Below are 14,990 nucleotides of genomic sequence, written 5' to 3' on the forward strand. Positions count from 1 at the left end.
CGGTGGAGTACTTAGCCAACTAGATGAAAAAGGGAAACTTAGGCCTATTGCCTATTTCTCTAAGAAACTACACGGACCAGAACTCAGATATCCTATCTATAATAAAGAATTTCTAGCTATATACTAAGCGCTTAGTAAGTAATATTAAAGACATTACTGTAAAGGAAGTTGATTTCTAGTAATAATCCTTATAGATCACTGGAATATTACTTACTTTATAATAACATAAGAATTATCCTACAGATAAGTTAAGTACTATAAGCAACTTTCCAAGTTTAAGCTTATTATTAAATACTATAGCGGATTAGATAACGGATGTGCTAATATACTTAGCAGATACCTAGACCACTTCTAAGAAATACCGGAAGTTAAAGTATAAATACTAAAGAAAAATCAGTATAGTAACTTAGTAATTCAATTAATTAACATTATATACTAAATCGAAATAGACAATCTAATTATTAACGACATAAAGGAATACGTTAAGAACTAGGAAAATAAATAATACCTAGAAGGTGTTTCTATAGATACTAGATACCTGATACTAGATAGACTTATCTAGGTACCGGAAGACTTATGAAGCAAAGTGGTAAAATTAGTCTATATACATAAGCTTAACGAACACCGTAGAATTAGAAAAACCATATAGTAGATTACATAATATTTTAAATTTAAAAGTATTAAGAAATGGGTACAGAAGGTTGTGTTAGAATATATAATATATAGACGAGCTAAGGTATTACACTATCTTCCTTATGGAAAACTATAACCCTTACTAGTTCTAGTTAGAAATTAGAAATCAATAACGTTCGACTATATTATAAAGCTCCTACTTTTAAAGGAACCTATAACTAATAATACTTAGGACAGTATCTTTATAATAGTTAACTGACTTTCAAAAATAGCCTACTTTATCTTAGTAACAGAGAAAAGCTCTGCAGAAGACTTAGCTTACGTCTTTTTCTAATACATTTATATAAACCATAGACTACCAAACGAGATTATCTCCGATAGAGAATTAATATTTATGTTAAAATTTTAGTAATCACTTATAGTATAAATTAGACTAAAATATAAAGCCAGTATAGCTTATTACCTATAGACGGATAGATAAATAGAATAAATTAACTAAATTATTAAAACTTACTTATAATACTACGTTAACTTTGACTAAGACGATTGGGTAGAATACTTACTAACTGCCTAAGTATCCTATAATAGTACACCAGTAGAATCTATAAACTACTTACCGTTCTACGTAAACTATAGGTTTAAACCAGATCTACATCAGCCACCTATTAAAGGAGAAAATACTAGTAAAGCTATTATTATAGCTGATAAACTTAAAGAACTATATTAAGAATTGCAAGTATAACTCAAATTTGTTAAATAATAAATAGCTAAATTCGCAGACATAAGAAAAATTAAAGGACTAACCTTTAAGGAGGGAGATATAGTCTACCTACTTTAATACTTGTGAAACGATAAGTAGCTAAACATTAAGATAAATAGGCTAAGCGATAAGCTCGATTTTAAGAAACTTAGACTTTACAAAGTCACGAAGAAAATCGGACCTATTAATTACGAAATAGACCTTCTACTTGCCTTAGGAAAATAAGGAAGAACTGTATATCTGAATTTTTATATTTTACTATTAGAAAAAGTATTAGTAGATAAAGAAATAGGTAAAGTTATATAAGACGAAATTATTATTTAAAGTAAAGAACTTAAATATAAGGTTAAGAAACTTAAGATAATAAGATTTAATAAAAATACTTAATAAACTAAATACCTAGTAAAATAGAAAGGCTATAATAAAATAGAAAACTTATAGCAAACTATTAAGGACCTTAAATACTTAAAAGACCTTATAAATAACTTCCACTAAAGTCTAGGTTTAGTAAAGAAGGGTTAAAAGTATCTTAATTAATAGCGTTAACTGCAGAACCCTGAGTTACAGGATTAGATAAATTAGGCAACGACGTATTAGCCTGACGAGCCGCCTCTGCTTCTTACGCTTCCCGCTCCTTACGTTTAATACGCTCCAATTCCTCTAAATTATTAATACCACGAGCAATAGCCTGCTTTATCCGCTTTAACCACTTACGTTTCTGAGTACAAAGACGTTTCACTCGGGCACCAGCCTTAAGCTACGCCTCTTCCGCTTCTTTAAGCTTTTTATTTAATTTTAAATAATAAGTTGCTACCTTGCGTATCTGTTGTAGGGTAAGACTAAATACTTTGCAATAAGATTTTTGATTTTAAATATAAGAAAAATACTGATGGGAATCTTCCTCTAAGGTAATATAATTGCAGCCTTGCTTTTTGCAGTAAGTGTATGATTTTATAACGAGGATAGAATTTTCTAGTATAGTATTAGCAAGGCCTTTACGCTCTTCTTTCTTTCGCTTAGAAACAGGTTTATTGTCACGCTTACGCTTACGATCAGCCATAATAAAGAAATAAAAAACAGAGGTAAAATAAAAAGGATTGCAGTACTTACTAATAGGATAGGAGTGGATACTTATATACTACCTTAATTAGGTCTTAAGGATAAGACTAATAGGAGGGGGAGAATTGTGTTATGACTTAACTCTTAAGGTTGCGATAATAGGCTAATAGGTTGGCCGGAACTGGATTAACTATAGGCCGACAGGCTAATCAGGACTGTTAACATTCCCTAATAGGAAAGCTAGGAAAGCTAGCTTTCTAAATAATCCACTATAGGAAAGCTAGGAAAGCCAGCTTTCTAACATAATCCAGAATATATAACTAGATATATAAGTCTATTTTATGTTACTTATTAAAATACTTAGATAGCCAGTTGTTATTACAGCGTTTATAATATAATCAAATTGGAACTTAGATATTTACTTTTATTTATATTACTAGCTGGTGATAAGATTGCCCGTTTACCGACCTAATCGCTTTACTAATATAAACCATAGAACCACTCTAAGGTTTGTCCTTTGGAAATAGCTAACCTATAGTACCTATAGGACCTGGTTCGTTATACCCTTTAGTAAAGTATACTTTTAATTTATTATTAATAATAATACTTATAAGCCCCTTAGTAAAATATACTTTTATAAAAACTATACTTTTTTAAAGCTTTAGGTTTAAAAAAGCCTTTTATTTTATTATAGCTATAGTAAAAATAATTATACTTATATTAATAATTACCCTAGGTTAAATAAAGTATAGCAGCTATATTATACTAAATTAAGGTTTTTTATTATTATATAAAGCTATATTAGCCTAAATTAGGTTTTTTATTATACTGCAGGCGTAACCTTAAGCTTAACTATAAGCTTTATCCTTAGGTATAAATAATAATACAGCCTAAAGAGCAGCCTCCGCCTTATGCTTTTTCTTTTTTAATTACTTTAGTTTTATTAAATTATTAATACCTTAAGATACTATATATACTACCTTTTTAGATTATTTCTTATATTATTTCTAAAGATAAATAACTTTAGTTATAAAATTTATAATTTCCTTTTTAATAATTTTAACTTTACTATTAAGCTAGTTATACTAATAGAAAATATATAATAATTATTAAAGTATAATAAATACTTTATAAAATTTATAATTTTTAATATACTTTAAGTAGTAACTTAAGTTAACCTCAGAAGCTAAATACTAAGATTTTTTCTTTTTATAATAAAAGTAAAACTTTATTTTAATAAATTATAATAATATAAAAATAGTAAATACTATACTTTTATTAAGTTTTTTTTTTTTTTTTAATTAACTAAATTAGTAGATTTTTAAATACGGAAAGTTATTTTAGTAATAAATAAGTAATAAAATAAAAAAAGTATTTATAAATAAAGGTATAAATACTTATATACTAGATTACCTAGTCTTAGGGATAAAACTAATAAAAGGGGGAGAATTATATTACAACCTAACTTTTATAGTTATAATAAGGGGCCTATAGGGTAGGCGCTCTTAGACTAACGTTAAAATATATAATTAATTAAAAAACGGTTAACGAAAATTAACGTTAATTTTAATTAATGTATAAATAAATTAATTAGGATTATAATTAATTTTACTTAACTTTAGAATATATAACTAAATATATAAGTTTACTTTATATTACTTATTAAAATACTTAAATAGTTAGTTTTATTAATATATAGTAATTAAATTAAATATTTAGATACTTTATTCTACAGCTAATAATAAGTTGCCCGTCTACTAACTTAACTGCCTTCGCTAATATAAACCTTAGAACTATTCTAAGGTTTGTCCTTTAGGAACAGCTAACCTATACTAATCTATAGGCCCCGGTTTATTACACCTACTAGTTTCAAACTAATACTTTAGGAATTTATTACTTAATAACTTATTATTTCAAAAGAACCTTGGAACCTTAATAAGTTACAACCATTATATCATTTTCTGTAATTGCTTCTCGATACCTTCACTAACTTTTTTGCCCTACTCAATTAAGACTTACTAGGATATATTGAGGCGTAAGTGAGGTTCAACTTTGCTCAAGTCGCTCAAAAATAACCTTTTTGTCTATTAATGGAGTTAGTATAATTCACCTTGCGGTTAAAATACCTAGTTATACTCACTTGTAGGGAAGGGTCCCCACTTGCTCCCATCTTCAGAAAGGTAGACTTTGAAGGCCCCATTGACCGTCTTGCTTTGCATTTCTCCAGCGGGACCGGGTGCCCGACGGAAGTTGTTCAGTCGCGCACACACGCGGAGCATGCTGGCAGCCGCGACAGTGACAATGGCACGTCCAAGACAGGCGTGAGGTCCCCAGCCATGATGGATGTAGAGTTCATCTGGCCGATCTAATTTGATTTGGTCCGGATCAGGGAACTTAGAAGGATCACGGCCAGCAGTGATGAAGTCAGTAAATATGGTGTCTCCAGTGCTAACAGACACCACGGCTGAGCCATCTTGAACCTCTACTTTGTCACCGTTCGTGATGCGAATCAAGCCAAAGGCTGGCGTAGACAAACGGAAACTATTTCTCTTAGTCAGATCGCGCCCAGTTACATCGTGTGAAGTGAGTATCATACCCTTCTAAAGCGTACTTCTTCAGCTTCTCAAAGGCCTCTGGCTCATTAGACAGCGCAAGCTTCCTTATATCAGTCCAATGTGAGTAGTAGTCGTCGGACAAGTACAAATCAATCATTTGAGCCCACTATAATCTGGGATTAGACAAAAGTAACTATTGAAAATTAATCAGGCATACATACGCCTTGGGCCTGAGTGGCGGATGCGGCAGCTGCAGTGGGGATGATTGTCCACACGGTCTCATCAACACTTTGCCCGGCATGGAGCAGTCTTTCAACGAGCTGTTCCCCGTAGCTGCCTAGAGTATTGGCGGAATTTGTATGAAACAACTGTCTTAACGAGGGGAAATGTCTAGATTTGATGTTAGTGACGACCTCCTGCATCACCTCTCCCATTCTCTTCGTTTCTTTGGCAGCCACAATGCGATTCTTGAACGACTTTGTCGTATCCAAGTCGAGGAAGACGTAACCGAAGAGGTTACGGAGCGCATCGGCCAGTGTCTCCTCTGTGTAGTAATCTGATCCTTCCCCATTGCTCTTCAGCGGGAAACTAAAGAAGTGGCCCACAAATGTCGCATGCGCAATGTTTCCTATGCTTGGCACGTTTAGCATATCATGTGCGTCATTCACGATCGCCTACTTACTCTTTAACCACGTCGATTTGGTATGAACCACCAATCCTACGACTATTTTGGCGGATAAGATTCGCGGTTACCTGCTCATAAAACTGCTTGACCTGTTCCAGGCCATTTTCGGGACTGTACAAACACTTCTGGACTTTGGTTCTCTGCTGTGCGTTGGCGGGAGTGTCGCTGCTTAGCATATAGTCATGGTGAATGAGCTGAAATGTATGTGGACCCCCTGTGGAATTGTTAGTCGGAGCAGCATGGGTTAAATAGAGGGGTCTGGGTGGGTTGAGAAACTGACAAGGTACACGGAATTGCGCCTGGTTTTCCAGTGCATTGACAACACCTTGCCAGGTGGTTATCGGTTTCGGAAGACCAATGAACGTAGGCTTGTTGAAGTCTAGACCGTGCAAAGTTCCGAGCTTATCGAAAATTTCCTTATTTCCTTCTGGGGTAGTAAAGGGATACAGAGCGAACACACTATTTGCTCGATACCAGCCAGGGAACGCCCTCATCAGGAGCTTGTACATCACTCCGCCTCCGGCGACATCATAATCGGAACTAGCTTCATTAAACCTGACTTGATGTTAGCAGCAATACAAGCCACGTTATCAAGATTACCCACCCGAAGCTCGTCAAGTTCGAGGGATTGTAGTCAACAGTATAGAATCTGTCTCCACGAACCAGGGCGACAGCATCCGAAAGGATAGCAAAGGAGGTTGTAAACCCCGGGCAAAGTCCAGATCCCGGGACCATTGGCTTTTTGGCATCCTCAGCCAATAGTCCTGGATAGAGCTCGATGTTGTCAGGATGCCCATAGAGGGCTTCGACTGTGTTATCAAGTCAGCATGGGAGGTCCATTTCATCAGAAATCATTCATCCTACGAGCTTCAGCAATAGAGGGATCCGTGGTCACGTCCGCTAAAGACTATTAGTGAATGAATTTTGCAAAGGTGGAACAGATGTCCACATACCAAACGAAGAATAGGGCTCTAGTTTGAAGAATTGTCTGAGTTCATTCAGTGACGCCAGTCCCCACTCGCGCCCTTGCTCAATCCCATACATTTCCACAACTTTTAGGATGGCGGGTACATTTTGAGCCCCAAAAGCCCCTAAACAGCATCACGATAAGTGAGTCGACGGAGCTAGGGAAAGGAATGCCCATCGGGTAAAGATTACATACCTGCCACACTCTCAGTCGCGTCTTGGACAATCTCAACGAGTTGTTCGTCTGGGAAACTTCCATCACTATTCCTCTCTAAGCCGCAAAAGGTCCACTTCTCAGGATCTTGAGGTATAGCCTTGGTCCACTTGCGAATACCTCGTAGGAATGTATCGATAGGCAAATCATCTAAGCAATAACCTAGTGAGCAAAGGCTGCGGCTATGGGAACGTTTATGACTCACCAATGTTGACGTCAGCTCCGAAGATTTTGTGAAATAGATCATTCGTCCACTTCTCATCCTGAGCACTTATAGCACTGTGCCATCTGTAGATCATATTAAACTCGATGCTGACTTGGTTACCAATTCCTCGAGGGGTCCCTTCCATGTCAAAGACGTTATCGAAATCCTCACGAGGGTCAAGCTTCCAATCTGAATTGACTGGATTGCGGTTGAGATTAAGAATTGTTCGAAGATAGTCATTCAAAATGACATTGACATATAGACCACAGGTGATACTAGAGCAGAGAGGTTAGTGGCATTACACTGATAAGGCTTGTGTATTAGTAACATACAGTCTTCCAGTCTGGAATAGGTCATTGTCACGTTTCAACTGAGCCTGGCCGTATCTAGGGTCATTTTCAGCAATCCCAGTTGGTATACTGAAGCGCCCCTGCTCGTTGATAGTGGCTAGCTCCTGAACGACGTAGTTGTGGAAGCGATTGAAGACGATAACGAGAGCACAAACACCGGGAGGCTGACTGAGAAGTCTGCTTTCGGCAAATGTGTCTTTTTTCAACAAGCCGTCCTTGAATGTACGGACTTTCTTTTGTTCATCCTCATTATTGCCATACAGAGGGCTCAAATCAAGGTAGGATGAATTCTTCAACCTAGTACTGTCTATCTCGTCGGTACGGAAAAGGTCTGTATCAAACAATTAGATCATTTCAAACTACCGTAGTATTTGATAGGATGCTCTGTTACCATGGATGATGAGGGTGGCAAAGTGAAACAGGCTACTGGAGACCTTGGTTGGGTGTTCCTTCATCGGCTTCTTGCGCGCCATAAGACCTAGCCACGTCAAACTCGTTTCTATTCATAATGGACATTTGCCTTACTGTCAAAAATAACTGATGGGTCGGGAAGATTAAGAGGCTTTGGGCGCTGTGGGGCGACGCTTCGAGCGTAATGGCTTCCTGCCGCACCGAGTTTGGGATATGTGATGTTCTGTAAATATTACGATTTAGATCACGGAGTTCGGCGTTCGCAAAACGGAAAACTTACGTTATTGGACCCATCAGCAGTACGGTATCTAAATTCATCGCCGAGGTATGACATTGGTGGATGCTGTAGGTTACGCCATAAGGTGCCTATGAACGCTGCATTAAGATCGCCTCGAAGTATGGACGTATTTGGAAGAGATGCGGCAACTTGGATGATGTTTTCAACCTTATTTGGAAAATATGTTGATTAATGTCTCAATGTCTTGGCCGTTAATATCTCGGGTTTCGGATCACTTACGAGGTACTTGCGATCATTAATTTGGCCGCCCGCAGTAATAACATCTTTGATACTGCTAAGGAGTTTCAAATCCGGTACAATACGGGTTGATTGGCTAAGAAGATCGCGTTGAGCTTCTCCTAGGATCTTAAGAAGGTTAGGAAACACTCCTCCCTTCTGCTGAAGCCTATCTTGGCCAGACGTGTCCATTTTGCTCGGATGCCAGAGTAAAGGAACATGATAAATAGAGAAGTTAAAAGGCTGAGTTATTCGTGCTTATGTTTGGTTAATATATTCATTCAATCATTAGTAACTCCCTCTTTACTAGCAAAGACATACAATACACATTGCCCGGCGTCGTTTGAAAATGGATGGCTTTCGTCATCAACAGCCGCCGCAAACAATACATAATTAACATAAGTGGCGATGCACCCTAGCGTTGAAATGACGCAACCCAAGCATTCCATCATTCACTAATAGCACCTAGGGTATCGAAGATCGATCTAACGAAGCTACAAAACGTCATCAAAATTCCAACGCACGGAGAATAAAAGACAGAGAAATAACCAAAGTATAGTACCCCGCACTACCCGATCTTTTCACAATTGCCGGCTCAAATTTCTTCAATATTACATATTCAAAGCCCCCTCGAGACGATTCAGTTAACCAATTGGAAAGGAATTTGTAACTTGTTAACTTGTTAACTAGTATAACTCAAATTAGAATTCTGCTATAAGCCAAGAAAGCATGGCTAGGAAAAAATTCTTCACATACTAAAGCTTATTTATCCCGCTATAGTCTATAGGCGTTTCTCTATATCATGAGGCTTTCATAAAGTTTTCTGCCTTGCTACATTCTCTAGGTATTTCTTTACATGCTAAAGCCTATCTTGCAATCCAATAGTTCTTATAATATTTCTCAAGTATATACCCTTAGGAGAATTTTAAGACTAAAAGCTAATTATAAGAATATAAGGATAATATAAGAATATAAGGATAATAGCAAAGATTTAGTTTAGAAGGTTGTACTATAATCAATTAGCTTTTCAAGCTTCTAATACAAACCAAGCTAGAAATCACTCTTTTATCTCTATTCCCTGCTTTTAGGTATTAGAAATCCTATAAAAACTCTAATAAACTTAAAGTTCCTGAAATCTGTCACGGCCTGGTTTACCGTAACAGATAGATCCCTTATAAGACGCTGGTTCCGTTACAGTAATTGCTACAATAGTGATTATTGGCCTAATCTTTTGCCCTGTTGGCTTAACGGTATAACGGATCGTTACAAAATCAGGGCTTTCTAATGGTATTATACTTTTATTTAAATTACAAATGGTTCTGAAGATATTAGCGAGTGTTAGAATAAGGTTTAAAATGCATTCCTATATTCCCATTTCCGAGTTCTAGGTTATCAAGCCTATCAGGCTTATCCAGCGGACGGTCCGTTACTTCCGAAAATTTCCTTTTGCAATAGGCAAATAGCAAATAGGTCAATTTCCTGACTTGATTGATTTTAGTGAATTTCTCGATTTTGCAAGAGTTCTATCATCAAGTCCTATTTATAGCAGATTGTGTCCCAGATGCTGTCTGCGTCTGGTTGTGGTCAAATCAATCATACTATGGAACCTGACACTGCCAAGTTAGCGACATATAAGCGCATCATAGTCTGTGCCGACGGCACATGGCTTGCGTCCAACCTGGGCGATTCGTCCAAACCGTCCAATGTCGCCAGGATTGCTAGAGCGCTTGCTCAGACAGGAATTGATGAAGATGGCTTCAAAGTTGAACAAATCGTGTATTATCAGTCAGGTCTCGGCTCAGGAGACCTTCCTTTACAGAAGGCAATATATGGTGAGTCTCACTCCGAGACATATTATACCGACTCAGAGGACATTTAACTAACTTTTCCCCTTCACCCTTGGGTTTGCAGGCGGTTTGGGATGGGGTCTTGACAACGATATTTGTCAGGCCTATGAATTTATAGCTAATAACTATGAACCCGGAGACGAGCTTTTCTTTTTTGGTTTTTCGCGTGGGGCCTTTACGGCTCGTTCTGTTGCTGGGCTTGTTTGCGATGTGGGTGTCATCTCCCCAGTGCACATGTCACGGTTTTCGGAAATGTGGCAGGCATATCGCCAAAATATAAGCGGCAGGCCATTTAGACTCTCGACCTGGTACCTCGATCATCACAAGGAATTGGGGTTATCCGACGTCACGGTCAAAGTAATTGGCGTTTGGGACACCGTTGGCGCTCTCGTAAGTATGCAAGTTGGTTAACGGTTATCATGGCTGACATCTGGGGCCAGGGAATTCCCGAGTTGGGCTTCGTAAAATGGCTGACGAAGGTTGGCATTCCTATCAACAAGGAATATACTTTCCACAACACCAATTTATCAGAACGTAAGTATTATGAATCGCTTAAGATATTTCCAAGAGCTAACATGCCGCGATTAGGCGTAGATTATGCCTTCCAAGCTCTTGCCATTGACGAACAACGATTGACCTTTCCTCCTACCCTTTGGCACAAGACTGCCCATAGTCCTGCAAAGGAGCTGCAGCAATGCTGGTTCCCAGGCGTGCATGGAAATATTGGTGGGCAAGCAGAATCTCGACCAACTGCAGGAGATTACGGGGAAATTGGAGACAACACATTTGCGTGGATGGTAAGCTTTACATATTCTAGTCGTTTGCCAGACGTAGGTTTGCTAACTCACTCGTCCTATCTTAGGTAGACAACGTCTCTAGGATGCTCACGTTCCAACAGTTCGCCATCAACACCGTCGTTGAAGAGCATCGGCTCGCGATGGACAGACTCACGATTAGTTGGGGGTGTGGGCCCATCGTGAGCGACTTCTCTGGGATACAGGGTGCATTCTTCCGACTTCTCGGGAAACAAGATCGCACTCCTGGAGGCTATCCAAGGGATCCAGGTGACGGTACTGATGGTGCCACTAATGAGTACTTTCATCCTATGGTTCGGATTCGCGAAGAAAAGGTCAGGTCTTGGGACCCGGTACCAATACGAGGATGGAAACCTCAACCACCAAATGAGGACCGGGGTTGGCAATGGGTGAAAGAGGGGGTACACTCACTGCCAGAGTACGTCATGTGCCCAGAAAAAGTAATGAGTTTGGCCTATGATGATGCTGGAGTGACCAAGTTTAAATCTGGCAGGAGTTTATCTCGGATACTCTGTCCAACGGATATTTTGATGCAGATTGATAGGGAGAATGGTCTCGACGCGAATGGGGATAAAAGTAAGACTAGTCTTTAATAACCTCAATACTATCCAACGCTATCCATTTCAGCCTGAATTGAAAGGTCTTAGTTATCTAGTCAAGAAGTCGGGAGCCAGAACCTCTTATTTATGTAAAATCTATGTGATCCACGTAGGTAGATCGGACTAGTGTTTCCTTATTCAACAATGTTACCCAGTTGTTATATTTGCATAAATAGGTTTAAGTTGAAGCATTTAACAAGGGATAATATACAACGGCACTACTTATAATGTTTCATTTTTTTTATTTCATTTTTTTTTATTCCTCAGATAGAAGTCAATCTCTCAACTATAATCCAACTATCTCCTAACTTCCATGCACGCAGACCTGCCCGTCATACAGGTTTCACTTTGGAGGAGGAGGCCCATGCCAGCAACAGCCAACGCCAACAAATCCATGAGGGCCACATGGCAACTCAACTGTAGCGTCGAACTTGCCTTGGCAAAAGTTTTGGACAACGGGGTCGCATTTAGCGCCGACCCGTTCACATGGATTTCCCGGATAGCCACCAGATTCCGCCATGCATCCTGCGATGTAATTAGCATATAGCGAGTATATTAAAACAACATTCCATTGATCACAAACCGTAGATCGAAAGACTAGTGATATTAGTATCATGAATTGAAATACATAGAACTAGATGTGTGCTCACCTGAGGGCGGTAATGAAGGCTAAAGAGCGCATTGTGAATAATAAACTGAAGCTCGGTGAAATATTAAGAACTGGTTGTAATAGAAATTGGAAGTTTTTGGAAGCCTTGGGAAGTTTGAGAACTTTTCTAGCAGTCTTTAGAGCAGAAGTAATGTAATTTATAGACGAAAATCTAGTGGCTATGTACGGAATGTTAGCTACCACTCTTTTAATCATCATGAGAAAAATGTAACGTTGGCTCAGGCAAATTCCTCAAGCATCTAATCTAGCTCGGCGCCGCAACCCCTTACCTAGCCCCCCGCGAAGAAAGTCATAGTGGAAGTCAACTTAGATAAGGAGGACTCCCCCCTGGTAACCTTACCCGCCAGGTCGGCGGTGTATGTAACCGGGTCTAACAACGGAGAGGATAAGGAGGATGAAAATATAAAGGATACCCCTACGGGCGCTAATAAACCCCCTGACGTAAGCTTATAAGCAGTAGGCCCCGTTGCAGCTGCTGAAAAAACACTAGCCTTAAAATCTTTTAAGCTAATATTAAAAAATATAGTCTATACTAAAATATTACCTTATTATTAATATAAGAAAGTAACAATAATATTATACTAATCTAGGAGCTTATACTTAATAAAATAAGGTTTTAAATAAAAAATAAACTAAGAATTACCTTAAATATTAAGTATATAACTCCTTAAATAATTAAAGAAATACTAAACCCTTAGTTTTTATATTTATTAAAATCTCCTTAAACCTCCTTAGTAAATAACTTTTTTCCTTAGGCTTAAAGAATAAATATATTTACTAAATAAAAGTATATAAATATATTATTATTAATATTTATTAAAAAGCTTTAATAAACTTAGCTATAGAAACCTTTACTAAATAAGGCCCCCCCCTGCTTTACTTAATTATTATTAGTAACTTTAATATTTTTTACTAGCTCTAAGACCTAGGTAAAAGCTTAGACTTAGTAGGTAATAAAATTATAAAATAAATAAAAGGGTATAATCTTTTCCTAGTATTAATAAATATACTTATAAAGTACTTAAGGAAATATATTAATTTAGTCTTTATAAATTACCCTACGTTAATTAAAGTTAAATATACCTTTAATATAAGATTAAATTACTATATAGTTATTATAAATCTACTTAAGTTTTTAAAAATAACCCTAGGAGTAGGAGAGAAATATATTTTATTAAAATACTAAAAGGACTTTGGTTAATTTATATACTTCTTTACTTAAATTCTCTTTATAATTAATTTAACTATATATAATATCTTAACCTAATACTTAACTAATATAAGGTAAGTTCTTAAGGTAATAAGCTAAGGTTAATTAGTTTATATTAATAAAAAGAATAGGAAGTAGCTTTAAGTAAATATAATTATAAAGTAAGTAAAATATAATAAAAATTTAGTTTATATTTAATTTTAATATTTTATTAATAACTATTTATTTAAGTTATTTAAAAAGTATAAAAAATTAAATTTTATATATTTAGTTATTTTATAAAAAGTATTATAACTTATTATTTTTTAAAGTATTAAAAGTACTTATATAAGTTACTTTAATTATAAAAGCGTTAAATTCTATTACTTTTTCTTATTATTAACTATTTAATTAATAATTATTATAAGTACTTTTCCTTTATATCTTTATTAAATTAAATTATAATATAATATTTCTTTTTGTATTAATTTTACCTTTAAGACTTAATAAAGCCTTATACTTAATTAAGCTATAATATATAATTTTTATAAAGTATATTTTCCTTTTATTTTTATTATATTTAATTTATTTATAAAAGCTTATAAAAATATAAAAAAAATTTTTTATAAAGTATATATTAACTTCTAAAATAATAGTAAATATACCTTATACTTATTATTATTATTTTAAGTTTACGTATATAATTTTTAAAACTTCTTNTTATTATAGAAATTACGTAAAGGTAAAGAAATCTTATAATAATGTTTTTATTATAAATATTTATAAGTAATTTTAATTTTTTAATTTAGTAATAATTAATTTCCCTTTTTAATTAAAAAAGTAATAGCTTAAAAGTATTTTTTAAAGTATAAAGAAAAAGAAGCTAAGGAGTATTTTAATTTTTTAAATACTTAAATAATTAAATTATAATTAAAGTTAGTAAAAGTAATAAGTTATTTATTATATATTTAAAAAATATATAAAAAAGTAAAAAAGTAAGGTAATAAATTATTTTATTATAAAATAATTAAGGTAAATACTAAAATAATTATAAAATAAGTAATAGTATTAAATTTATAACTATTAAGTATTTTTAATAATATAAATTAACCTTCCTTAGGTATTAATTTAAAGTTTAAAAATTTAGGTTTTTTTATATTATTAAAAAAAACTTATATACTTTTTTTTTTTACTTAGGTTAATTTTTTATTTATTAAGTAACTAGTATTAAAAGTTTTAAATATAATTTTAAATTTTTTTAAAAATCTTAAATTAGTTTTATTATATTAAAGCTTTTAATAGGTTTTTATATATTATAAATTAAATTATATTCTTTTTATTTAACTTAGTATTTTATTTTATTACTTTTTTTTAAGTTTTTTTATATTACTAAAATATTTTTAAATTTTTTTTTTTTTTTAATAATAATAATTTTATTTAAAATTAATCTTTCTATTACTTTATTAATTTACACTTTCTCTAAAAGTAATATATAAAATATAAAGTATTTTAGTTATA

At 34.8% G+C, this 14,990-nt stretch overlaps 5 protein-coding genes across 5 annotated transcripts; 3 read left to right on the plus strand and 2 right to left on the minus strand.

Annotated features, from left to right (window-relative positions):
• Positions 1 to 1,210: 1,210 nt before the first annotated feature.
• M431DRAFT_102456 (hypothetical protein) lies at positions 1,211 to 1,360 on the plus strand (the record flags this gene model as incomplete). The annotated part of the gene is made up of 1 exon (XM_024911441.1): positions 1,211 to 1,360. A coding segment is annotated over one exon (150 nt), but the record flags the coding sequence as incomplete, so codon positions are not given.
• A 3,007-nt stretch (positions 1,361 to 4,367) lies between these two features.
• M431DRAFT_514418 (hypothetical protein) lies at positions 4,368 to 8,587 on the minus strand. Its single transcript, XM_024920229.1, has 16 exons — positions 8,356 to 8,587; positions 8,119 to 8,283; positions 7,953 to 8,061; positions 7,819 to 7,905; positions 7,410 to 7,758; positions 7,078 to 7,352; positions 6,855 to 7,022; positions 6,646 to 6,783; positions 6,557 to 6,592; positions 6,297 to 6,501; positions 5,973 to 6,247; positions 5,690 to 5,906; positions 5,229 to 5,640; positions 5,049 to 5,173; positions 4,593 to 4,993; positions 4,368 to 4,536 (listed from the first exon to the last, which is right to left on the minus strand). The coding sequence occupies exons 1-16, from the start codon at positions 8,542 to 8,544 to the stop codon at positions 4,499 to 4,501; spliced, it is 3,189 nt and encodes a 1,062-aa protein (XP_024767029.1). The 5' UTR covers positions 8,545 to 8,587; the 3' UTR covers positions 4,368 to 4,498.
• Positions 8,588 to 9,952: 1,365 nt separating this feature from the next.
• Positions 9,953 to 11,607, plus strand: M431DRAFT_102452 (hypothetical protein; the record flags this gene model as incomplete). Its single annotated transcript, XM_024911440.1, has 5 exons — positions 9,953 to 10,184; positions 10,264 to 10,589; positions 10,640 to 10,733; positions 10,788 to 10,996; positions 11,062 to 11,607. The coding sequence occupies 5 exons, from the start codon at positions 9,953 to 9,955 to the stop codon at positions 11,605 to 11,607; spliced, it is 1,407 nt and encodes a 468-aa protein (XP_024767030.1).
• Positions 11,608 to 11,874: 267 nt separating this feature from the next.
• On the minus strand, positions 11,875 to 12,382 carry M431DRAFT_157431 (hypothetical protein). The gene is made up of 3 exons (XM_024912972.1): positions 12,264 to 12,382; positions 12,197 to 12,210; positions 11,875 to 12,138 (listed from the first exon to the last, which is right to left on the minus strand). The coding sequence occupies exons 1-3, from the start codon at positions 12,293 to 12,295 to the stop codon at positions 11,957 to 11,959; spliced, it is 228 nt and encodes a 75-aa protein (XP_024767031.1). The 5' UTR covers positions 12,296 to 12,382; the 3' UTR covers positions 11,875 to 11,956.
• An 880-nt stretch (positions 12,383 to 13,262) lies between these two features.
• Positions 13,263 to 13,469, plus strand: M431DRAFT_102451 (hypothetical protein; the record flags this gene model as incomplete). The annotated part of the gene is made up of 1 exon (XM_024911439.1): positions 13,263 to 13,469. A coding segment is annotated over one exon (207 nt), but the record flags the coding sequence as incomplete, so codon positions are not given.
• Positions 13,470 to 14,990: the final 1,521 nt, after the last annotated feature.

The sequence above is a fragment of the Trichoderma harzianum genome, assembly GCF_003025095.1.
Source record: "Trichoderma harzianum CBS 226.95 unplaced genomic scaffold M431scaffold_76, whole genome shotgun sequence".
In the NCBI taxonomy this organism is placed as follows: domain Eukaryota; kingdom Fungi; phylum Ascomycota; class Sordariomycetes; order Hypocreales; family Hypocreaceae; genus Trichoderma; species Trichoderma harzianum.

What these genes read in the sequence shown, in the direction of transcription:
- M431DRAFT_514418 (XM_024920229.1), bottom strand. Translation starts at nt 8,544, where the DNA reads ATGGACACGTCTGGCCAAGATAGGCTTCAGCAGAAGGGAGGAGTGTTT. An exon ending in TCCCTCTATTGCTGAAGCTC is followed by an intron (nt 6,502 to 6,556) that starts GTAGGATGAATG and finishes TTGATAACACAG; the next exon opens with TCGAAGCCCTCTATGGGCAT. An exon ending in CCGCCACTCAGGCCCAAGGC is followed by an intron (nt 5,174 to 5,228) that starts GTATGTATGCCT and finishes CCCAGATTATAG; the next exon opens with TGGGCTCAAATGATTGATTT.
- M431DRAFT_157431 (XM_024912972.1), bottom strand. Translation starts at nt 12,295, where the DNA reads ATGCGCTCTTTAGCCTTCATTACCGCCCTCAG.